Genomic DNA, 25,851 nt, shown 5'->3' on the forward strand with positions numbered 1-25,851 from the left:
TTTGATGATGAAAGAGGCAGCATTCAGCAGGAGGCGAAAGTTAAACATACTGACAATAGCAAGCACTGGCAAGGATAATGGGGCAACTAGAATCCTCACACACAGCTGGCAGAACTATGAATTGGTTTAACTACTTTGGAAATCTGGCAGCCTCCAACTAAAACTTAACATACCAATACTGTATGACCCAGCAATTCAAATCCTGGGTGTATTCCAACATAAACGACTCCTCATTTCCACCAAAAAACATGCACAGAAGTGTTCATAACTCTTAAACACCCCTGGTGGGAATTTAAAATGGTACAGCAGCTATAGAACAGTCTGGCAGTTCCTCAAAAAGTTACATGCAGAGCTACCAAAAGAGCCAGCAATTCCACTCCTAGGCATGTACCCAAAGAAATGGAAACATGTGTCTACACAAAAGCTTATACATGAATGTTCGTATCAGCATTATTCCTAACAGCAAACAAACATAGTTACAATCCAAACGTCTATCAGCTGCTGAATGGACAAATAAAATGTGGTATATCCATACAAAGGAACATTCCTAGGCAATTCCTAATAACACTAGGAATGAAGTACTACAATGTGGACGAACCTTTAAACCTTATGCTTAGTGAAAGAAGTCAGTCACAAAAGACCAGATACGGTATGATAGCATTTATATGAAGTGTTCAGAACAGGCAAATCTATACAGAAACAGAGAGTAGATTAGTGGTTGCCTAGGGCTGGGAAAGGGGGAAAGAGGATGAGAAATGAGGAGTAACTGCCATTGAGTACAGGGTTTCTTTTTGGTATGATACAACCAAATCCTGAAAATAAAAATGTCCAGGAACAGAATGGAAAGAAAAACAGGAAAAACAAACGAGTGTTCATGATACAGTAACAAGGAAAAAAGCACACCATAAAAGAGTACACGTAGTATAATACAAAATTTTAAAGCAGACAAAACTAATCCATGGTGATAGAAGTCAGAATAGTGGCCACTCAGTCAGGCATGGTGGCTCACGTCTGTAATCCCAACACTGTGGGAGGCTGAGGCAGGAGGACCCCTTGAGGCCAGGAGTTTGAGACCAGCCTGGGTAACATAGCAAGACCTCATCTCTACAAAAAAATTTAAAAAATTAGCCAGGCGTGGTGTCCCGTGCTTGTAGTCCTAGCTACCCAGAGGCTGAGGTGGGAGGATTGCTTGAGCCCAGGAGTTAGAGGCTGCAGTGAGCTATGGTCACACCACTGCACTCCAGTCTGGACAACAGAGCTAGACCCTGTCTATATTTAAAAAAAGAAGAAAAAAAAGTAAAAAAAGAACAGCAGCTACCCTTGGGGAGCTACAGACTAGGAGGGGCCTGAGAGAACCTTTTAGGGTGATGGAAATGCTTTTAATCTTGACCTGCATGGCAGTTACAGAGGTATCTATACGTAAAATCCATTAGACTGTGCACTTAAGATTTGAGCATTTTAATGTAGACATGTTATATGTTATACCCCAATTTTTAAAAAGTAATTTCAAAACAAAAAAAATAGAGGCTCAAGTTAGAAGACCAGTGTTCGATCCTGGCTGTCTGACCTCAGGTAGTCCCGGCCCTCTCAGGACCTGCCTCCCGGTCCTCAGACACTGGACCGCAGGCTACAAAGGATCCAAGTGGCCTGGCAGTCTGAGATTCTGGGAATGCACATACCTATTTGTCACAGGGTTTGCTGGGAAACTTGGCAAGTGCTTGCCATCAATGCGGTGAGAAGAAAAGGAGGCTGTTGCTGTAGGCTCAGCCTTGTTTCTAAGGAAGGAAAGGTCTTCGCAAAGTGGGCGGAACACGCTGCCACCAGGAGAGAATGTCAATTTCAATATGAATCATCTCCTACATCCCCAGCAACTTGCTCTGGGAATAGACACCCTGACTCACTCCTCTCCTGACAGGAACAAGACTTGTTGCTGAAATTTCAGATTCCAAGAGGACCAGCCCAAATACCCCCTTCAAAATGAAAAAGAAAGAAAGAAAGAAATCAACCTAGTAACCAACCAGCAGTCACAGAACCCTGGGCAGAGACAAAGCAAACCCCTTTGCACTGATGAAGAGACGAGGCCCAGAGGAGGCCGGCTCACTCGGCCGCTGGCGCCAGAGCGGGGACACGAACCCAAGGCTCCTAACCTCCAATTTTCTTTTGACAACAACTTGCTACTATATTTTCTAGAGAAATAAATTATGCTCTGTGCTAGTGGAAAGCCTTTTAAAGAACAAGAAAATAGCCAAGATGCATCTTAATTAGAAACTGCTTGGCAAAAAACTCTTTGAAGAAGGAAAGGGCAGAGTGTACAACGGCGAGTGGTCAGTCGGCGGTGTGAGCGCACGACACTGCAGCAGGCTAATTTCGAGGCATGCTTTGCTCTGATGATCACCCCTTGGGCCCCAGGAATGTTCTGATCATCAGAAGGTGGCCGAGGAATTGTGCACATGTCACTAAAGGCCACAAGGAGACCACCATGGGGCCGTAGCATCTGTCTAACAGCAGGTTCTCTTATCTTCCTTGGGCTAAGGGCCTGGCTGTCAGTGACCAGTGCTCCTAAGCCATTTCCTCTGACTTTTATATCCTCTGGCCTCCGGATGGAGCTTTCAGGGCTCTCAAAGCATGTGACTACCAGGAAGGTTTGCTTGCTGCCCTTAAGCCTGACCTATTCTATCCAAGGAATTGCAACATTACCACTTACAAAGCTGATGACAGCTTTTTCTCAAAACAAACTCAAAGCCTGGGTCAGGAATGTGCACCGCGGCCTGCCAGAGTCAGTGAGCAACATAGCCCAACACTGAGTTTCCAGGAACTATGGATTTTTTTTCTCCAGAGAAAAACCTCCAAAAACCAAAACTCATCAAGTAGTTATGGTATTTTCAGCCAGATAAGTCAAATGTATACACCAAGAAGGGTGTGTATACCTGCAGGGAAGAAAAAAAATGTTTGGTGAAGGCTTACTATGTGCCAACCCCCCATTTCACAGGTGAGTAGACTGAGATTCAGAGAAGTTTGTGACTTGCCCAATTTCACTCAGCTGGTAAGTGCTAGGGATGGGATTTAAACCCAGGCATATCTCTGAAGTCAAAGCTGCTACCTCCCAGAAACATACGTGGAGATCCATGGAAAACTAGGGAAGCAGCTGGTTTTCACAAACTATCTATCTGGCAACATCTGCAGTTCCCAAGGCAGCCACACTGGTGGAGTAACTCTCATCCCCACAAAAAGACCCACCAAGGCTGGTGTGTGTGTGTGGAGGGGGAGAGTATGAACAGTTTGCAGAAGGCACTACTAAGTCACACGCCAAAAAGCAATTGTAAAAATGACATCTTGGGGCCTGGATTTATTCCCTCTTCAACATCATATTTGCTCCGTTTACAAGGCAAAGATGATTTTTCTCTCTGCCAAGGCTGAACATTCCCAGCCTGTGATATGAAAATCATGCTGTGTTCATTTTGCTTCTTAACTCACCCAAGACCATAAATCATCCCTCAAAATGGGGATTTGGCTGGCAGTTCTACTGGAGATTTGCGAGGCAGAGGCGGAATCCAATTTGGGGCTCCTCATGGTCATCCTGGGGCTGGCTCAGAGCAAGGAGATGTTACTTTTGGCCACACAAGCACAGAGAAGATGTCTGAACATCAGATCTGCTGACTAAGCAGAACTGCTACTTTTTACAGGGTCTGTCTGCTGATTCGGAGTGTACTCTGTGACGAGAGGTCAAGGCAGCTGCAGGGGATGAGAGGAATAGAGAACACAGCAAGACCCAGCCCTTACCCAGCCAAACCCAGGTCGAAGGACATGAGGGAAAATAGGGCACTCAGAGACTGCACTAGGCAATTTATCTATTCTACAAAATGTACTGAAAGCCTACTCTGTGCCAGGCACTGTTTCTTTCCTTGGACTATACTTATTCTCATTGTTACTTTTTACCAAACATAATAATGACAGCAGCTTACATTTTATGAATGTATGTGGGCAGGTACTATACACCAGGTGTTTTACACACATCAACTTTCTTTAATCCTTATAGCTGTTTAGTGAAGTAGTTGTTATCCCCATTGTACAGATGGGGAAAATGAGGTGCAGAGAAGTTAAGAAACTCGCCCAAAGAGACATGACTACAAAGTGGCAGAGACAGGATTCAAACTTAGGCTGGTCTGGTTCTCACATCCATTCTCCTCTCTGTCCATCACACTGACAGCCAATGGTATGTTCTGCAAGTACATCTGGCCTTGATCAACATGAACTTGTAATGCGTGGGTCCACTTAATCACAAATTTTCTCCTTTTTTTTTTTGAGATGGAGTCTCTGTCGCCCAAGCTGGAGTGCAGTGGGGCGATCTCGGCTTACTGTAATCTCCACCTCCCAGGTTCAAGCAATTCTCCTGCCGCAGCCTCCCAAGTAGCTGGGTCTACAGGTGGGCGGCACCATGCCCAACTAATTTTTTGTATTTTTAGTAGAGACGGGTTTCACCATGTTGGCCAGGCTGGTTTCGAACTCCTGACCTCAGGGGATCTGCCCACCTTGGCCTCCTAAAGTGCTGGGATTACAGACATGGACCACCGGACCCAGCCAACACAGATTTTCTTCTGCCTCTGCCATTCCTGAGACAGAAGACCAACCCCCACTTCCTCCTCCTCAGCCTGCTCAGCATGAAAATGATGAGGATGAAGACCTTTATGATGATCCACTTTCACTTAATATATTTACTGTAATATATTTCTCTTCCTTTATTTTCTCATTTTCTTAAAATAAATATATTTTCTCTTCCTTTATTTTCTTAATAACATTTAATTTTCTCTAGCTTATGTTATTGTAATACAGTATATAATACACAGAACATACAAAATATGTATTAACTTTTTATTATTGGTAAAGCTTCCAGTCAACAGTAGACTAATAAGCAGTTAAGTTTCTGGGAAGTCAAAAGTTATACTCAGATTTTCAACTGTGCAGGGGGTTGGTGCCTCTAACCCCTGTGTTGTTCAAGGGTGAACTGTAGATGTTTTTAGGTTATTAGGCACAGATAAAAGATGTTCCTATGGTGGAAGAAAAGAGGGAAATCTGAGTCTTCTGTTCGACCCCTGAGTACTCAGCTGATGTCTAATAAATGATGATGCCCAGAGATGGGAGGCTGCAGACCCTGACCACGAATCACATGCCTTCCCTGACCTTCCACTGGGGGCAGTGGTGTATAGGACGTGGCACACACCAACCCAGAGACCATTCCCCTACCCCACTGTGTTCTTGACGGCCACTGTACGTGGTCACTGGGAGACATGGCAGCATGGTAGTTTATGGCTTGGGTTTTGAAGTCCAGTGGAACTGGGATTAAGACTTTGCAAGTCCTCAAACTTGCCAAATCCCAGTCTCCTCATCTGTGCAATGGGGATAAGATGGGTAATTTAGATTTTATAAGGGCTGTGAGGCAGACAAAGGGAATACAGCTATGGGCTGGACGTAGTGGCTCCCACCTGTAATTCTAGCACTTTGAGAGGATCGCTTGAGCGCGGGAGTTCAAGATCAGCCCAGGCAACATAGCAAGACCCCATCTGAATTAATTAAAAAATATATATATTTTAAAAAGAGAATGAATACAGCTATGGTGCCTGGCATAATGTATGTGCAAGGAATGGGTTCTTGGGCCCAAAATCATACACCTCCTAAGAGACAGTTTCCCCCTGCTAATGCTCTGAGGATTTCTAGTTGCTAGTGGTGACTTGGCCGTGATGGGCAGAGCTATGTTTTGACAGCATGGCCTTGAACGATCTAGCTGATCTCAGAGTGTGCGGTGCAAAGAGCGCTGCACTGAGACTCAGGCCACCAGAGTTCCAGTCCTGGTCCCCCAGTTAACATTCTGGATCACATCAGTCTAGCCCTTTCCCTTCTCTGAGCCTTGGTTTCCTCAACTCTAAATGAAGGGGTTGGACTCGCCATCAAAGAACCCCTCTAGGGGTGACATTCCAGGACTCTGTGCCCCTTGACAATTTCCCCTGCTGCCAAGGGAGGATGAATTTCTCACAGACTACACAGATTTACTGGAAAGATGGATATCTGTTAAGTACTTTCAAGGCTGGCCAGCTGACCCCCATTGGCCATTGGCAGGAGGCTGATTTATTCCAAGATTGTGAACCCTAACCTTCCCCACCTCCTCCTGTTAAAAGTTCCAGTGTAAGCTGCTTAAATGAAGGTGTGAGAGGTACACAGCCTACCAATGATCTGCTCACCCAAGATTTCTGCCATGGGCATTTGAGGGCTGGGGGAAAAAACAGGGGGAATCAGGGCTGGGAAAGCCCTGAAGTCCTCATGTGGGTTCCTGGGTCCAGGGGACTTGGACGCCCACCCCAGTCAAAATGGGAGCAGCACACACTGTTCTAAGAGTTTTGCAGCATCCTCATCGCAGCTGACGCTTGATGAATGCTTCCTATGTGCTGTGCATGAATATAAGCACTTCATGTGTGTGAACTCATTTTGTTCGCGAAACAATCTTGTGAAGGCGGTACCATTATTGTTCCCACTTTATAGATGGGAAAACTGAGGCCCAGAGAGGTTAAGAAACTCGCCCAAGGTCACGCAGTGGCAAAGCAGCATGCACATGCAAACCATCTGGCCCCAGAGTCCAAGTTCTTTTTAATTGTTGTTGTTGTTGTTTTTGAGACACAGTCTCTGTTGCCCAGGCTGGAGGGCAGTGGCGTGATCTTGGCTCATTGCAACCTCCACCTCATGGGTTCATGCGATTCTCCTGCCTCAGCCTCCCGAGTAACTGGGATTATAGACACATGTCACCATGCCCAGCTAATTTTTGTGTTTTTAGTAGAAATGGGCTTTCACCGTGTTGGCCAGGCTTGTCTCGAACTCCTGACCTCAAATGATCCACCCGCCTCAGCCTCCCACAGTGCTGGGACTACAGGTGTGAGCCACTGCACCTGGCTGAGTCCATGTTCTTTAGCTAGCTTATTTAATATTCCCCCAAAGCCTTGCAGCAGGTGTAACATCTGTACCCTTTTACAGGCGAGGAAGCCGGGCCTCAGGGTACTGAGCCACTTTACGGCTGGTTGCTCCCCTGCCTGCCCTGACTCTGCCATGCATTCTTCAAGCTGCAAATTCACCTCTGTGACATAATGGCAATAACAGCACCCCCCTGATCAAGTGCCTGCTCTGTGCCTGGCACGGGGCTAAGCCTTTGCAGGTCTCCTCTCTAATCCTCACCACAGACTGGAGGCAGGACCCCTACCCCACTCCACAGCCCCTAAGCAATAACCCAGAGTTTCCACCCAGGCCTGTCTGGATTCAAAGCCCATGCTCTTTCTGCCACCCAGCCAGACAATAACTGCCCTGTCTGGCCACCTCTCAGCAGAGGAGAAAGAGGCAGATATGTGCCAGGCGCAGTGGCTCATGCCTGTAATCCCAGCACTTTGGGAAGCCGAGGAAGGAAGATCACGAGGTCAGGAGTTTGAGACAAGCCTGACCAACATGGTGAAACCCTGTCTCTACTGAAAATATAAAAATTAGCCGGACGTGGTAGCACACGCCTCTAATCCCAGCTACTCAGAAGTCTGAGGCAGGAGAATCACTTGAACCCGGGAGGCAGAGGTTGAAGTGAGCTGAGATCGCACTACTGCACTCCAGCCTGGGCGACAAGACTCCATCTCAAAAAAAAAAAAAAAAAAAAGAGGCAGAGATCAGCCTTAGCCTGAGCCACAAGGCGAGGAACGGGCTGCATCCTCTTTGTTGGTGGCCACTGGGGTTTGGGGAACATCTTCTGACAGGGCCTGCCAAGCTGGATGTGGGTAAAAAGAAAGCCACTCTGACACTGACTTGCTTAGGACACAGAAACTGGCTTCAGAGATGCCTCACCCAGAGATCTTGTCCTTAAAGTAAGAATAGATTCAAGAAGGGCAAGTGGGCGGCTGGGAGGGGGATTCACTTGGTGAAGTGCCGCACCGGGAGTCCAGGCTTGGGCATCCGACTGCCCTCGCTGCAGCTCCTGTAAATCTCAGCAAAACTAGGCACCTGTGTGAACTCATTACCCTTCCCCGCACACAGCCCTGCCAGCCCTGCATGCCAGGCACGAGGCTGTAGGAGCCCGTGTCCAAGCCGAGCACCAGGAGGCGGGGCGCTGCTCAGGGTCTCCTCGTATACCCTACTCAGCCAGCACAGCAGAATGGGCACAACCTGCTACCTGACTGCACCCAGTGTCCCATGTCCGCAGGGCTCAGCCTACAGGGAGGACATTAAATGTCCAGGAATGATGCAACACAGCAGCCCCCATGAGTCCAGAAAAGAAGGTGGGTGACAAGCTGCTTCATTCAGGCCAGTTCATCTCCTACCTTCGGGAATAGTCTAGCTTCAATGCCCCTCATGGGTTCACCCCAACTAGAACCCCTCTCAGGCTCCAAGAATGACCCTCAGCCCTCATCCTTTGGGTGTGCACCCATAAGCCTCCGTATCCTATGACCCATTTGTGGTGACAGTAATCTGAGCTACTACCTACGAACAGGTTCTAATTGTCAGGCAGCCCCTAGGCCGGGATTTGAGTGTATCATTAGTTCTAATTTACAGAAAAACTCAGCCTTGGAGAGAAATGACTTGTCCAAGGTCACACAACCAGGAAGTAGTAAAGTCTGAATTTAAATCAGGTCTGCTGGAAGTTCCAGCCTGTAAGGACTGTCCATGTCAGCACTTGTGGTCACCCCCCCTTGTCCCTCTCTCTGAGAGCACCTAGACAGACCCCCAAGAGGCTCCAGGAAGGGTTGCCAGTGCATGTCTTGGCATAGTTGGTAGAACTTTCACTGTCCCATTTATCCCTGTATCCCCAGCAGTCAGCACCAGGCACTGGCACCTAACAAGTTACATATGGAGTGAAGGAGTCAGTCAAGACCGGCTCTCCCCGCCCAGTGCCTGGTCCTCCTGCACCTCCCTTTCCCAGGTGCCAGCTGCCCACTGCGGCTGATCTGCTGGCTGCAGAGGGAAGGCTCTACCTCACTGCTAGGAATGCTACAGGTACTGGATGACAGGGCTCCCTGGGCCCTGCCAAGGCCACTCCTGAGACAGACAACCCAAGGGACCTCAGAGCATGCCACGGGCTCACTGGGACAACTGCCAACCTCATTTATTACAACAGAAATCATAAATCACTCATGTAGACATGGCCCTTTGCTTGTTCGTACATACTCATTTATATCCTTATAGCAGTCCCAGTATGAATGATGAACTAACAGGGGCCCAGAGAGGTTAAGTGCCTAGGACTTGGCCACACAGCTCAGGACAGAGTGAGGACTTGCGCCCAGGTCATCTGATTCTAACTGCGGGTTCTTTCCACCATTCCAGACGGCTTAAGCATGCGCCACCAGGCTTGATGACTGGAAAGGGGCCAGAGGGTTGAGATTTAAATCCCAGGCCCTGAGGAATTTTACAAAATGGAATCCCTCCCAGAAGTGTTTCCTGTGATGGTATAAGCAATAGCTGCGCCCATGCTATGTGCAGTTTCAGGAATCAACAGCCCCTCCCACCCCACCACCAATTCCCTGAATATTTGCAAACTGTGTTTAGAGAGAAGGAGGAAGCTTTCTTGATAATGTCCCTGTTTATACTAATAGCAAAAGCTCCACAACTTTGATGGGATCTGCACCAGCAATCTTTCCCCAGGGCTAATGTAGGATATTTGGGGAAGCTCTGTGTTCTAGGCAGGTAAGACAGCCAGGTTCCTAATGGGAATCAATACATCTCTTTAATTCATATTTGAAGTAAAAGAAACATCTCTCTTCCTCCCATTTGACTCAGGAATTCATCTCTAAAAATCCATCCCGAGACAAAATTTTATGCACAAAGATAACTCGTGCATTATTTTTAATAGCAAAAAAATGGAAACAATCTTTGCCCAACATTAGCAAGATAGTTAAATGAATTATGGCAAATCCATACAATCACAGACACCGTTAAAACATTCTTTATGAAAACATTTAGATGACTTCAGGAAACACGATATAACATGAGTCAAAAAAAAAAGCTGAAAGGACATAAAATGGTATATAAAAGAAAAAAAGCAGAAAGAAGAAAAGATTGAGAGGAAATAAGCAAAGATGTCAATGGAGGCTGCATCTACAGAGCAGAACAGATTATTTTTTTTTTGCCTGATTTGCACTTTTTTGATACTTTCCTTTTCCCCCATACACTCCTAGGATAATGAGAAAAATAAATACGTAAAGCTGCCCCAGTCCACACCCCACTTCCCGCAAGGGGAGTGAAATGTCTGAACAGCCAGACAGGTGACAATCTGACTGGTGAAGGGGAGGAGGGCAGATTCCTGTCACTTTTTCCATAACATGGACACCTCTGATAGGGCTGCACACGATGGGGATGATGGGGGGATATCCCTTGTAAATTTGCCTTGAAGATTTTCCTGGGAATTTCCATCTCGGACTCAATTATTTGGTTCCTGACTTCAGAAGCCTGTATCTGTAAGGGGTGAGGAATCCAGGTACGGGACTGCCCCTCTCCAGCCCCACACCACTCCTGTCCCTCAGGGGAGATGGAGGCCAGGCTGCAGACAAGGGGGCTGGCGACTTGCATGGGTATTACTGCTGGAATCTGAGGCCATGCCCACAAGAAGGCACCTTGCAGTCCCTCTGAGCCACAGAGAGAGACTCCCAAGGCTCTGGGTCAGGAGAATCCTGTGGCTGGGCGAGGACAAAGACACCAGCAAGTGCGGCTGCAGATAAAATACAACGAGTTGCCGGGCAGTAGCAGGCCCCACGCCCCATGCCCCTGCTCCTGATGTGTGGCTGCTCCACTTGGCTTCCGAGTAGCTTGTGAGCCATGACTCTATACCCTTTTGTTTTTGCTGCTGTTGTCGTTTTGAAATGGGGTCTCAATATGTTGCCCAGGCTGGACCTGAACTCCCAGGCTCAAGGGATCCTCCCACCTCATCCTCCCAAGTGACTGGGACTACAGGTGAAGGCCACCACGCCCAGCCCCCGGCCCCAACTCTAAAGAGTATGTACCCAGCCCCATCAGATATGTGTTCAGCAATCTATGAAAACATCCAAGACCATTTCACAGCCACACTCCAGAGGAGTGGATTTAAACCTGGTCCTCTGTGTCCTTTAGGTCTCCAAACCTCCACGGAAACAAATCTCCATCCCTCACTATCCCTACTCCCATTTCCAAGTTTCTTCACTCTAAAAAATAAATGATAATTTCATACAAAGCAGTCTGTAAGGCTAGAGAGAAGCATATAGGATTCCCCCTAAATCTAGGAGGACTCAGAAGCCTGAACAGCCCAGAGGAAACACAGACTTGGAAGGCCCCAGATCTGGAGAACTGTGGAGCCCCCACAACTCAGGAGGTGAAAAGCCAAAAGTAAAATTCCACTCAGCCACTGGCGGGGCGGTGGGTCCCTCCCAATATCAAAGTGGTTTGAATCAACTCACCGAACATGTTACCCTCGTAGCCATCTTTTGTTAGTGGACGGAGTTCGTTTTTCCCCATTGCGTAACGCTTATAGCTCTGCCAAGCAAACTGCATCATCTGCAAGAAAAAGCAGCATAGAGAGAACCTCAGTGTGACGATTCCTGGCAGTGCGCACTGGCTGCCTGGCTTTGCCCTTTGCAACAGGATTTTAAACTACGTCTAAAAAATAACCTTCCAAATTTTCCAAATTGAAGAAAGTGACTTCCTCTCAACATGATTTTATTTGTACAGTTATAGCTGCTGGGAAGGTCATTCTTCTTAGACAACGCCATGTGTCTAGGGCCTACCCACAGATTTCTTAGAGAAGACAGAAAAAGCACTAAATTCTAGATATCCTTCAGTGCCAAAGTGAAAAGTCACCTCTTCCAGGAAGCCTTCCCTGTTTTGCTCTGGCTTAAAGTCATCCTCCAAAGGGAAGGAAAATGAGTGCTTGCTTTAACGGAACACTCCCCTGAGCTAGGTATTGTTAACCCATTTTATAGCTAAGGAGACAGGTTGTAGACATGAGGTAACTCATCCGAGATCGCTCAGTGAGTCAGTGAGAATGTTGGGAATTGAGCCATCCCCTCTGGCTCCAAAGCCTTAGGTCTGTCCCCAAAGCCTTGGTTTTGTCCCCTAAAATCACCATACGAGTCTCTTTGAACTCCTTTGACCTACCCTGGCTCCCATGCACTCCAGCTCACCCCAGTTACTTGTTGTTCCTCTGGCTCTGGATCATAAACTCCTTGAGGCTAGAAACAACACTTGCCTTGCCTCAGTTTCTCCCACAGCAACCAGCACAGGGCTTGGCACAGGTAGGCATCAATGGATGCCTATGGACCGTCACCCAGAGTATGCACAAGTTCTCCCTATGTGGACTGTCACCCAGAGTATGCATGAGTTCTTACTATGCAAGGCAGCTGCATCAGCTTTCAGGAGCATCACGCCAGCACCTTGCTCCCCAGCTGCCCCAAGACCTTCAGGCTGAAGCAGATGCAAGGTGACAGTCCACCCCCAATCCTGTGCTGCAGCCCCCAAGGTCTCCCTCACTTGCCTTTATGGTGTGCCCCTTTTCCCTTGGCATGGCTGGCTGCAGAGGGAGCACAACACAGCAGAGTTCTGGGGTGACCCGTGGAGCAGAGGAGGAGCCAGGGGCCCACGGTAGCAGCAGAGATGAGGCGCAGGTGGATGGGGAGGCAGCCTAGCATGCTGGGAAATACTCAGGCTCCCAGAACAGAGATGCCGAGGTTCTAATCCCACCTCTGCCGCTATCTCTGTGACTTTGGCGTGAAATCAGTTGCATCAGCTGAGATCTGCTTTAGCAAGGGACAAGGCCGGCCTTGCCACCATCCTGATAGGTTTAAATGAAAGAATGTAGTGGGAATGCCCAGTTTCCGACCAGACACAGCAAGTGATTGACAAGCACTAGCTCGATTTCCTCCTTGACCTTTAAAATACTGGCTCTCCAAGCCTCATCTATCCACCCCTCTTTTCATCCAGTCTCTTAGTTCTCAAATGTTAGCTTGCATCAGAATCACTGCGGGGCTTGTTAAAACACACTGTTGGGCCCCACCCTGAGTTTCTGATTCAGCAGGTCTGGGGTGGGGCCCAAGAATCTGCTTTTCTACCAGTTCCCGTGTGCTGCTGCTGGCCCAGGGGCCACATCTGAGAAGCACTAATCTGTTATATTGTTTGTATCGCTCACCTCACTTCCAGACACTGTCCTGCGTCCGTTGGCTTTCCCCTCCTCTCTCCCAGCCTGTGTTTCCCGCCTTAGTGGCCCACTTTCTAGGGTATCACCACCTGTATTCTCCGTGCTCGGCCACTCCTAGTGCCCACACTTAGAAGACGTCTCTTCCAGGCACACCGGGATAGTAAACAGCTACTCTCACTGCTGCAGCCCAAACACACAGACCAGGAGGGCAGGCAGACCTGACAGGTGCATGGCCTGGACTCTCCGTGAAATGGCAGAATAATCTAGCACCACTGCCCCATTTCACAGACGATGAAACTGAGGCCCAGAGATGAGAAGTGGTCAGGGCAGCACAGCAGCCAGGCCAGAACCCGGCTCACTCATCTCCCAGGGTAGCTGACATCCCTCAGGCTTGGCGAGACATGTGGCTTCCCATGTGACACACAAGGAAACGTCATGGTAACACAGCCAAGGGCTTGGCATGGGCTTTGAGTCCTGGTTCCATTCCTCTGTTATTTTCTACTTATCTTGAATTGGCAATAACGACAAATAATTGCCAGGCATGAGTGCTTGAGAGAGAACGGCCTCCTCCTTCAGTCTCTCTTCTCTGAGGGCTCTATTAAGTCAGTTTTGGGGGAGTCAGTGTCGGGGCAGGTGGCTGGGGGGCTGGCGGGGGGAGCGGCAAGCTGTTAAAGCATAAATGACAGCAGAAAAGGAGGAGAGGTCTGGGGGGGAGGCCACACCCTACCCTGAAAATTCCCCCTACCTAGAGAGAGAGAAGTGGGTGTTCGGGAGTAACTACGAGAATCATAGGTATCTACGTGGTCTCAAAGAAGCTGTCACCGCAGGAATGTGAGGTTTGGAACGTGGCCCATTTTCATAGTCATCCACACCAAGGGAGGGAATGAAGGCACAAAACATCCCAGCATCGCCGGGGACTGAATTCACAAGGCAATCAGAGCTGCCTCTTCGTGCTTTCTTTCCTTCAATGCACACGTGCCTCCCGACTCAGGCCACGGGTGGCTCAGCCTAGGTGCTGGGTGAGCAGGGGACAGGGGATGAAGGGGACAGCCTCCTAGCCAGGTGGTCCTTCTCTCTCTCCCTAACACACCTTAAGCAAGCCCCTACCAGGTATCCTGAGCTGTGTCTGGGCTATAGCCATGGTGGGAATGCACTTCCAGCCCCTAACCCCCACCCCCTGCCAACTGCCCATCTTCCTTCAGGTCCCAGCTGAAAGGGCACTTTTGCAGGGAGACCTTCCTCCCAGCCTCATGTCATCCTTCCTACATTCCTGATGCAGATCCATGGTGGCCCACAGTCAAGCTTTTATACCTGCAACTATTTGGTCAGACCCTCCACTCCCATTCACTGCTACATGCCCCACAATGCATCCAAGGACTGGCACAAAGAAGGTGCTTGTTAAGTATTTGCTGAATTGGCTCTGGAGCTTAACACGTGGCTGGAAGACTCAACGTGGACCACACGCTTCACAGGCAAGACATATAACAGGTAAACAAGCCAGAGAGGAGGGGCTGCTGGGCAACAGGTGTTCAGAAGGGGGCAAGTGTGTGTCTCAAGGGAAACTTCGTGGACAGATGAACAAGAGTTCTGATGGACAGGTAGGACTATGAGGGATACAAGGATGACCTACAGAAAGGCTAACGTTTTCACTCTGGAACTGGTGATGTGTGCCGTGGGTAACACCTGGACTTTAGACATGGACAGTTCCTGTTGTCATGCTTAGGCAGTTCTGAGACCTCAAAGGTCACCTGGGGAAGTTCCTTAATAGTAGTCTCTCTTTTTTTTTTTTTGAGATGGAGTCTTGCTCTGCTGTCCAGGCTGCAGTGCAGTGGCGAAATCGCGGCTCACCACAACCTCTGCCTCCCAGGCTCAAGCAATTCTCCTGCCTCAGCCTCCCGAGTAGCTGGGATTACAGACATGTGCCACCACACTCAGCTAATTTTTGTATTTTTAGTAGAGATGAGGTTTCACCATGTTGGCCAGGTTGGTCTCAAACTCCTGACCTCAAGTGATCTGCCCGCCTCGGCCTCCCAAAGTGCTGGGATTACAGGTGTGAGCCACCGTGCCCAGCCAGTGGTCTCTTTTTGAACACTCTCAGTGATGGGCTGCTCTCCACCTTCCCAGGCCCATTTGATTGTGGAGTTTCAAAAAGTTCTTCTTTAATCAATTGAAATCTGTTTTCCTTTATGGGCCACAGGGGAGACAATTCTTCCTGCTTCCATACCACAGACCTTCAGCCACGGGGAGCCAGCTCTTGAAGTGCACTCATCTATTGAGGCCTCTGAAACTGCAGACCCACATGACATAGCGTTCTTCCAGGCGCCCCACGCCTCTGTCACTAACTTGTTGTGGCTGGCTGTTCTTTTGGAAATGAGCAGAAACCAAAGTGCACACTCGCTCTGGTCACCTCTGTGCCAGATTGTGTAGGTGTGGACTTGTCATTTGTCCCTAATAACTTCCACCTCCTTGGACTCTGCCTATCATTCCATGCTGTAAGGATCTCTCTGGTTCCAGATCCAACCTTTCTGGAACAAGATCTTATTCAACACGTGTGTCTGCCTGCTTTGCATAATCTGCAGACTTGATGGGACTGCTATCTGCATCTACCCTCAGGTTTTGAACGGAAACATAAACAGCCAGCTGAGGACTAAGTCGGGAAAACAGCCTCAGGAGTCTCTCTCCTGGATCCAGCTCTGTTCGTTTGTTTGTTTGTTTTGATGTCATTCATCAGCAAATAAGACATCTGCCAAGCAATCTGTACAACCCCCGATTCTCCATTTTTGTACACCAAGATATTGTGAAAGACAGGCTGAAATATAAAAACACTCTGCCCTAGTACAGCTTAGCACAGAAAAATAAATTGCGCTTTTTTTTTAAGGCAAATAAGGGGTTAGACTAGCATGATTGTTCTTAGAGAACCCATTTTGGCTCCTACGGATCATCATTTTTTATCCTAAATGCTTGCAAATCACTAACTTAAAAACCTATTAGTCCCACTAGGATGGCCATACTAAATAAGATGGACAATGAAAAGTGCTGGCCAGGATATGCTGAAATCAGAACGCTCATACCTGGCTGGTTGGAATGAAAATGGTGCGGCCACTTTGGAGAACAGTTTGGCAAAAAAAGTTAAATATGGAGTTACCACATGACCTAACAATTCTAATTCTAGGTACGTACCTGTGCAGAAAAGTTAATGCACAGAAAAGTTAAGTCTTAGACGTCTGTCCTCAGAAAGGCCTGCTTGCAAGGTGGGTCCTCAGCTGGTGTCTAGGAACCTGGGTTTTGTGAGTGCTCCTATCAGTCTCTAACTGATAAAGGTGGTGTCCTGTGTCTGGACCGTTTGTACAATGTGGCTTATGCTAAACAGCCACTTTCCTTCTGGAGTCGGAATGCTGGTACTTGTTAGGAAGGGGGTGCCTACCTTGGGCACTGTGTCTCTAAAGAGCTTCCCTGGTCGATAACACCTTACACATCTTCACTGGGAGAGGACTCTTGGAAGCCTGCACCTGGTTTCCTCCAGATTGTCCCCATCCACTGTTTCCTTTGCTAATTTTGCTCTGTAACCTTTCTTTTTTTCTTTTTCTTTTCTTTTCTTTTTTTTTTTTTTTTTTGAGACGGAGTTTTGCTCTTGTTGCCCAGTCTGGAGTGCAATGGTGTGATCTCAGTTCACCACAACCTCCTCCTGCCAGGTTCAAGCAATTCTCCTGCCTCAGCCTCTTGAGTAGCTGGGATTACAGGCATGCACCACCATGCCCGGCTAATTTTTTTTTATTTTTAGTAGAGATGGGGTTTCTCCATGTTGGTCAGGCTGGTCTCGAACTCCTGACCTCAAGTGATCTGCACGCCTCGCCTCCCAAAGTGCTGGGATTACAGGCGTGAGCCACCGCGCTCAGCTGCTCTGAAACCTTTCACTGTAATAAATCATCACCATGACAAGAACTATGGGCTGAGTCCTATGAGTCTTCCTAGTGCATCACTGAACCCAGGGGTGGTGTCTTGGGGACCCCTGACACATACCCCAGAAAGATAATAACATACAGCCACACAAAAACTTGGACACAGATGTTCACAGTGGCACTGTCTGTAATAACCAAAAAGTGGAAACAGCCCAAATGTCCATTGATTGAATGGATCAACAGAATGTGGTATACCATGCAATGGAATATTATTCAGATGGAAAAAGGAAGGAAGCACTGTTGTAGGCTATGGCATGGATGAAACTTGAGATACTACGATTAGTGAAAGATGCCAGATGCACAAATGCTACCTGGAGTATGATTCCATTTATAGGAAATGTCCAGCATAAGCAAATCCATCCAAGCAGAAAGCAGATTAGTGGTTGCCAGGGACCAGGGGAACAGAGAAATGGGGAGTGACTGTTCATGGGCATGGGGTCTTTTCAGAGTAATGAAATTTTTCTACAATTGATTGTGGTGATTATTCACAATTCTGTGAATATATTAAAATGACTGAGGCTGGTCGTGTTGGCTCACGCCTGTAATCCCAGCACTTTGGGAGGCCGAGGTGGGCGGATCATCTGAGGCCAGGAGTTCAAAACCAGTCTGGCCAACGTGGTGAAACCTTGTCTCTACTAAAAATACAAAAATTAGCCAGGCGTGGTGGCAGGTGCCTGTAATCCCAGGTACTTAGGAGGCTGAGGCAGGAGAATTTCTTGAACCCGGGAGGGAGAGGTTGCAGTGAGCCGAGATTGCGCCACTGAACTCCAGCCTGAGCCACAGAGTGAGACTCCGTCTCAAAAATAAAATAAAATGACTAAAATTTATACTTTAAAAGTCAGATTTTATAGTATGTGAAAAAAAAATATACATATATATATATTTTTTTGAGACAGAGGTCTTGCCTAGGCCTCTACCCAGAGGTAGGCTCTATCTCAAAAAAAGATAAGAAAAAGAAAAAGAAAAATGTCATTCTTTTTGGAAATATACAGTGAAGTATTTAAGGGTAGAGGACATTATATTTGCAACTTTCAAATTTGTTCACAAGACAATATGTACATGTGTATATGTATATTATACATACAGTGTACATATATATTATATATATGTAAAGCAAATGAGTGAAAAACAGAGAGAGAAAGCAAACGGTAAAATTAATGTTAACATTTGTGGAATCTGGGTGAAGGTAAATCTAAGATACTTGCTAGATTTCTGTAACTTTTCCGTAAGTCTGAAATTCTTTTTTTTTTTTTAACTCATTTAGGAAATTTTACTGGAGGCTGTTATTTTCACCCAAATTTATACATTACACAATTCTATTTTCCTTCACTTTTTATAAATTACAACAGAATGTAGCCATTGTCAGTCTCCCTGAGTTTCTTCTTAGCCCCCAGTTCCTCAATGGCCTGGATGGGTCTTCATGTCCGTCTCACCAAGCCTGTTCCCCACGCTGGTCAGAGAAGGAAGAAGTCTGGTGAACAAATTAGGAACTAGCTATTTTGGTTTCTGCTTTTATAATTATATTAGCATGCTCAAAGGAGTTGCCTGTTTTCTTCCCACTCCAAAAAAATTAAAAAGTCTCCTTTGGTGGTTCTGAGAATTTTCTACAAGTCTCAGCTCAATTCAGGCTTCAGCCCTCATGCCCGCTTCTCCCACTTCTGGGTCACTCCCTTCTCTTGAACTCAGCTCTGTGCCCCTTCTTCTCTCTTCTGCATAAATCCTTTCAGGTAATTTTTAAAACAAGGTTCACCTCTCTCTCTCTCTCTCATCTCATTTCTCTCTCTCATCTTGTTTCTCTCTCTCTCTCTCTCATCTCATCTCTCTCTCCCTCTTCTTGTCTCTCTCTGTCTCTCTACCTTTTAATGTATCAAAGGCACAGAAGCTCACTGAAGAAAAGCAGAAAAAGAGAAGGAAAACAACTTCCCATTATTTAACAACCACCATTCCCATTCTGGCATCTTTCTCTCCAGGTACCTTTGTTTTTCCCTCTCATATTGTACCTTTGTTTCTTCCCATAATTATGACATATTCCAATTTTATTACAAAGGCTTTGTAAACATCACTTTTAATAGCTATATAATAGCCTAGAAAGTAGGTTCATCATCATTTACTTCACCTCCTTCCCATATAATTAGACATTTTGGTGATTTCTAGTTTGGGGCTATTGTAAATAATGCCATAGTGAACATCTCTGTGCACATAACATTTTGAATAATTTCCTTAGACCAGAGTTTCTAAGAAATTGCTAAGAAAAAACTTTTAAAGTTATTAATATGTAATGCCCTTTTAAGAGATTACAGCCAGACAGCATGTTTTGCCCACCACTGTGCAAAACTTGGTGAATAGGAAACTGCATAACGATTTTGAGACAATACAGTAAAGTAGTTCACTTGGGGAGATAAAACTAACAAAATGAACAATCATCATTTACATCTGTGCAGCTCTTTGCATATTTTATCTCATTTGATTTGGCCAGTTCAGTGGGCTGGACAAGATAGATATTTTTTTCCATTTGGAAATAATTATGCAAGGGCTAAAGTAGGAGATGTAAAGTAGTAAACAGATATTAAAAATTATGTTTACAAATGTTTCATGATAGGCAAAAATGCTCAGTATATATTATTAGGTGGAAAGGCAGAACACAAAATTACATAGTATGAAATTCACTGGCCTATGTATGAGTGTTTACAAAAAAGACTGAAAGAAAATACACCAAATTCTTAACAGTGGTTATGTCTGATAGAAGTTTAGTGATTTCTATCTTTTTCTTCTTATTGACCTATATTTTCTGAATTTCCTACAGTGAATATCTACAAATGTTTTTTGATGTGAAAAATACAGGTTGTTAAAATGAAAAACAAAAAGAAGACATTGTATGGTGCTACCCTTAAGTCAAAAGCAAGTGCCTGGGTGGTCAGCCATGGGGTAGGTCGGACCAAGTTAGGTTTTGATGAAAAAAAAAAAAAAAAAGAGAGGTCTTTACAGCAGGGAGTCAGAGAGAAGGCCACCCAGCAAGAGAAACAACATCAAACAGAAGCACAGATCTAGAACTCCAGAGTCAAAGAGAATTTTAAGACCAGAGATATCATCTTTTCTCAAAGCCACATTTTATAATAATATAAGACTCAGAAAGGGAAGGGACTTGCCTCGGCCAGGACACAGACACTAATAGCACAGAGATAACCATGTCTCTAAGAAACATGGGCCAGGGCAGTGCAGTAGCTGATTGGGGAAAGGGCCAGAGCTACAGCAAGAGATACTCAGGACAGGTGCAAGAACATGACAGTCGGAACCAATCAACATGAGAACTACACACCAAAAGAAACTGTACCCCTGTCCTCACTAGGTTCTAGAAACGCACAACAGGCGGTCATTGTGTGTGTGTGCGCGTGTGTGTGTGTGTGTCCATGCTAGAGATAGAGGGTGGCTCTAGATGGTCTCTGGAAGCCCCTCCCTTCCTGTAGCCTGTGATTTATAGATTCAAAGAGCACCTAACAACAGACCACAAAGCCTTCCCTTCACTCAAGTCTTGCAAAGGCGGAAAAGAAAGCTCCAATGATAGACACAGGCAGAGCCATAGGAGCTGAATCCCAAGAAATCTCTTCAGTTCTTCCTCAAACAAAAGATGTTCTTGTCTACCTGAACAAATCAAAATGACACGGAATTTTTTAATGCAAAATATTTACTAGTGTGAGGCAGAACACTATTATTTGGTTTAAGATTTTCTTTCTACCTGTCTCAGAGCTCAAGAGTTCTCTCCTGCAGAAAAGAGACTAGAATTGATCACCCAGGCACAGATGCCCACCCAGCTGAGGACCCCAGAACAATGCGATCAAGACAGAAAGGATGCACTAGAGGAGGGGAGGACGTGTGGGTGCCAGCAGCAGACCACTCCCAGAGTGGAAAACTCCAAAGTTTGCATTGGACAGTTCTTTGGGGGGACAACTTGGAAGGAAGGGGGTGAGCACTGAATATTGAGACATTCTCCCCCACTTTAAAAAATCACACACATACACACAAGGCCGGCTCTGGCAGTGACCCAGAACCACAGTTGCTACATTCAAAGCTGCCAAGGAAGGAAATGGATTTTCCCAGTCATTAAAGACAAGTGCTCACACCATGACGTGCAGTCTTACCGGCGTCTCCCAGCAGTGACACCTGGCCCCATTTGCAGGGGCCAAGTGGGAAGGGATTTGGTCTCTAATGATCCTGGGATCTAATGACTATGCAGACAGAGAGCTTAGAACATTGGGTTGATTTTTTTCTCCTCTTCCACTTTCAGCACAGTCCAAGGGAAGAGCTGACAGCTTGGCACCTAAAAACTATCCAGGTTAGATTTTCTGATCCAGTTCCATTTATTGGGGCAACACAACATGACCTGGTAGGTGACCCCAGTGAGGCTCCTGCAAATACACAGCCCAGGTCTATCGCTCAGAAGCTGGGCACAGGTGGGGTTTGGTTGCCCTGGGAGATGAAGCAGGGGAGTAGAAGGGGAGATGCTGCCTCCAACCCTCTCAGTTTCGGGTTTACTCGAGCTATTGAAAGGCCAATGTGGGAAATGAGCATGTGATACAACTCCCACCCACCTGAGGTCCAGACAGCTCACCCACATCCTGCCCGTGGGGATTCAGGTTTGAGCAGTCTCAGGAATCGCATCCTGTCTGCAGCTGTTTCTAAGGCATCAGGGTCGAGAGTGTGGGCCCTACAGGCAGAGAAACCCTTGCTGCTCAAAGTGCTCCAGGGACCAGGAGTAGGGCCACCCAGGGGGCACGTCAGAAACACAGTACCTCAGTTCCACCCTCCCACCTGCTGAATCTGTAGCAGCAGTTTAACAAGAGCCCCAGGTGATTCAAATGCACATTGAAGCTTGAGAGGCTGCTCTAGGGCTCTGCTACTTTACTGGCTGTGTGGGTTGAGTGACTTAATCTCTGTAAGTCTCAGTTTCCTCATCTGTAAAAGGACAGAAATACTTAATCCTTAGAATAACCCTAAGAGTAAATAACAGATGTAAAGTGTTGAGCACAATGGCTTGTATATAATATGCGCTCAATAAAAAGCAGCCATGGCATGGATGTGGTGAAAAGCGAACACTTTTACACTGCTGGTGGGAATGTAAACTAGTACAACCACTATGGAAAACAGTATGGAGATTCCCTAAAGAACTAAAAGTAGAACTATCATTTGATCCAGCAGTCCCACTACTGGGTATCCACCCCCCCAAAAATAAGTCATTATATGAAAAAGACACATGCACACACGTTTATAGCAGCACAATTCGCAATTGCAAAGATATGAAACCAACCCAAGTGCCCATCGACCAATGAGTGGATAAAGAAAATGTGGTATATATACACCATGGAATACTACTCAGCCATAGAAAGGAAAGAAATAATGTCCTTTGCAGCAACTTAGAAAGAGCTGAAGGCCCTTATTCTAAGTGAAGTAACTCAGGATTGGAAAACTAAATATTGTATATTCTCACTTATAAGTGGAAGCTAAGCTATGAGGACACAAAGGCATAAGAATGATATAATGGACTTTGGGGACTCAGAGTTGGGGGAAAGACTGCAGGGGTTGAGGGATAAAAGTCTACATATTGGGTACAGTATAAACTGCTCAGATGACAGGTGCACGAAAATCTCAGAAATCACCACTAAAGAACTTATCTATGTAACCAAAAACTACCTATACCCCAAAAACTATTGAAATAAAATTAATCAATCAATCAATAAAAAGCAGCCACAGGATATTGCTATCCTATTAAAGTATCCACTAAAAGAGAAGTATCTCTCCATCCACTTCTCTTTGTACCACCACCATAAGCACCACCCTAATCCAAACCACTCCCATCTCTCCATGGAACTCCCTCGACTGCCTCCTGACTGGCCTAGATGGGTCCTCCCTGGCTTCCTACACTGCTCTCCACATTGCAGCCAGGGTGGTTATTTGAAGTGCAAATTTATTCATATCTCTCTGCTTCATCCCAAACACACACTTAAATAAACTCCTTCTTGAGGCCCATCAGGCCCCAGGAAGTCACCCACTCATGCCTTCAGTCAGCTTATCCTCCCCATCTCTGCCACAGCCACACTAGCTTTCTCTCTCCTTTCCTCAAGGAACCATGCCTCCCCCTGCCACAGGGCCTTTGCACACAATAGTCCCGCTCCTTGGACCACTCCTCCCTCCTCTTTTTGCCTGGTGAATTCCACTCATCTTTCAGCGCCCAGGCTTGGTTGCCACTTCCAAGAGAGGTCTTCCCTTCAGGTTGAATCACCCTATTATGGAGGATTATTAAAGTCAAAATTTTACATTAGTTTTGTGATTAGTATCCATTTCCCCCCATGATTATGCAGGCTCCACGAGGCTCTGTTGGCTCCATTGCTCATTATCGCTCCCTAGCACCTAGGAGAGTACCCAGCACATAGAGACTTTCCATAAAAATATGTTGATTAAATGACTAAGGATGGTGACAACCTCTAGGGCTGCTCATGTCAAACGATTAAGGGGGATGCCTGGGACAGAAGCACTCACTGCCCAGTGGCCTTGACTCAACAAGGATTTATCAAAGTCCCAATAAAGGGACAGCTCCAATTGTGAGGCCACAACAGCAAGAGCAGGTGAGACCCTTCCCGGCGAGGCTTTGGTCTTGGTGCAGCGTGCAGACAGACAAGAGCAGCTGCACAGAGAAGGCCACCAGACCTGGGAGCCATTGCATTGGGACGGGTCCCCAACTGCTCTGTTCTATCACAGATTGGGTGTTAGGTGGGGGCAGGAAGACAGCGTGTGGGGGACAAAGATGAGTGACAGTGGAAAAGATCTTAGGTCACCCACAAGTGAAATTCCAATGCAAAACGGTTCAACAAAACCTGCTCATGTGCAGGTGTCTACCATTTCCAAAATGCTTTGCCTTTTTCATTCGAGCCTTATAGTCACCAGTGAGTTAGGCAGGGTAGGGGTCATCACCCCCATTTTACAGCAAAAGAAACCGCACTTCCACATACAGACATTTATGGGGCATATTGTGTCATGCACACTGCTAAGTGCTTTTGTATGCACGTGCACATGCCGTTTTCACCACATCTCCGTTACGAGTTCCTGGGGAGGAGGTAAGGCATAGCAGTTCAGAGCCTGGCTTTGGATCCAGGCTTTACCCAGCTGTGTGTCTTTGGACAAGATACTTAACCTCTCTGTGCCTCAATCTGTTCATCTGTTTAAAAATAATGATACTGTTATATTTACCTAGTGTTTTCCATGAGTCATCAGTGCTTTACATATAAACTCATTTAATCTTCACACTAATCTTATAGGATTGCTATAACATTACTCTCATTTTCAGGTAAGGAAACTGAGGTACTTGCCCAAGTATCATAGCAAGTAAGCAACAGAGCCAGGATACGAATGCAGGTGGTCTGTGCTCATGGCCACAATACTCCACTGCCTCATAGAACGGAGCAGTAACCGTGCCTGCCTTCTCTGGGTGCTGCAAGGATCAGTTACAATGCCAAGGCCCTCGGCACAGCACCTGGGCACAGCACACTCCGCTAAGTGTTCGCAGGTGCTCCGCCTGCCCAGGCTTCCCATTCGTCGTCTTCCCTGCATCAGGAGACAGCACCGTCATCCTGCTGCTGGCTCATATCAGAAACCAAGTCCTCTAAAGTCTCCTTTTCTCCCCACCCAAATCCAGGATTTGGCGACAGGATTTCTGGCGACAACATCTCTGACTCACCTCCTTTCCCCCTCCCCGTTCACCTCTGGCTATCATCTGATTGTCTGTAATGGTCTCCAGCTGCCCTTTCTCCCCCCATGTTACCCCCATCCTTTCTCCAAACAGCTACCAGGGCCACCCTTTGAAAATGCAAACCATTAAATGCCATTCCTCTGTGTAAGAGCCTCCAACCGCCAGCCCCATGGCACTGAGACTCAAAACACCTATCTGCCTCTTGGACCTTTCCCCACCACACTTCAGCCGCAGGGCCTTTGCCCATCACCTCAAACACACACAGCCTCCCTTGCCTAGGGCAGGAAGATCAGTGGCCCCCAAATGTTCTAATCCTCGGAGCCTGTGAATGTTGGGTTACAAGGTAAGATGGAATTAAGGTTTCAGATGGAATTACAGTTGCTAATCAGCTGACTTGGGGAGAGGGAGATTAGCCTGATTATCGGGGTGGGCCCAGTATAATCAGAAGGGTCCTTATAAGTAGGACAGAGAGGCAGGAGAATCAGTGTCAAAGTGATGACATGTGAAAAAGACTCCACCACTGCTGGCTTTGAAGATGGAGGAAGGTGGCCATGAGCCAAAGAATGTAGAGATGCAGGCGGCCTCTCGAAGGGATTCTCCCTGTGATGGTTCATGGTAGATGTCAACTTGACTGCACTAAGGGATGCCCAGATAGCTGGGAAAGTATTCTTTCCAGGATACTGGAAAGGGTATGTCTGTGAGGGTGTTTCTGGAAGAGACTAACATTTGAGTCGGTGGGTTGAGTTAGGAAGGCCGGCCCTCACCCAATGTAGGTGAGCACCATCCCATCAGCTGAAGGCCTGCATAGAAAAGGTAGAGGAAAGGCAAATTATCTCTCTCTCTCTCTCTTCTGGAGCTAGGGCACCTTCCTCTCCTGCCCTTGGAATCAGAACAACAAGTTATCTGGCCTTTGGACTCTGGGACTTGTACCAACTGCCCCTCCACCCCCAGGTTCTGAGGCTTTCAGCCTTGAGCTGAGAGTT

At 46.8% G+C, this 25,851-nt stretch overlaps 1 protein-coding gene across 2 annotated transcripts in view; it reads right to left on the reverse strand.

Moving 5' to 3' along the window:
- MAN1C1 (mannosidase alpha class 1C member 1) overlaps positions 1-25,851 on the reverse strand; it is a 169,296-nt gene that overhangs the window by 88,016 nt on the left and 55,429 nt on the right. For both annotated transcript variants that reach the window (XM_063714283.1, XM_024235405.3), the window contains exon 2: positions 11,439-11,535. In XM_063714283.1, coding sequence (XP_063570353.1) covers positions 11,439-11,535 — 97 coding nt within the window. The remainder of the gene's footprint in view (positions 1-11,438; positions 11,536-25,851) is intronic.

Source organism: Pongo abelii, chromosome 1 (genome assembly GCF_028885655.2).
Source record: "Pongo abelii isolate AG06213 chromosome 1, NHGRI_mPonAbe1-v2.0_pri, whole genome shotgun sequence".
Lineage (NCBI taxonomy): Eukaryota > Metazoa > Chordata > Mammalia > Primates > Hominidae > Pongo > Pongo abelii.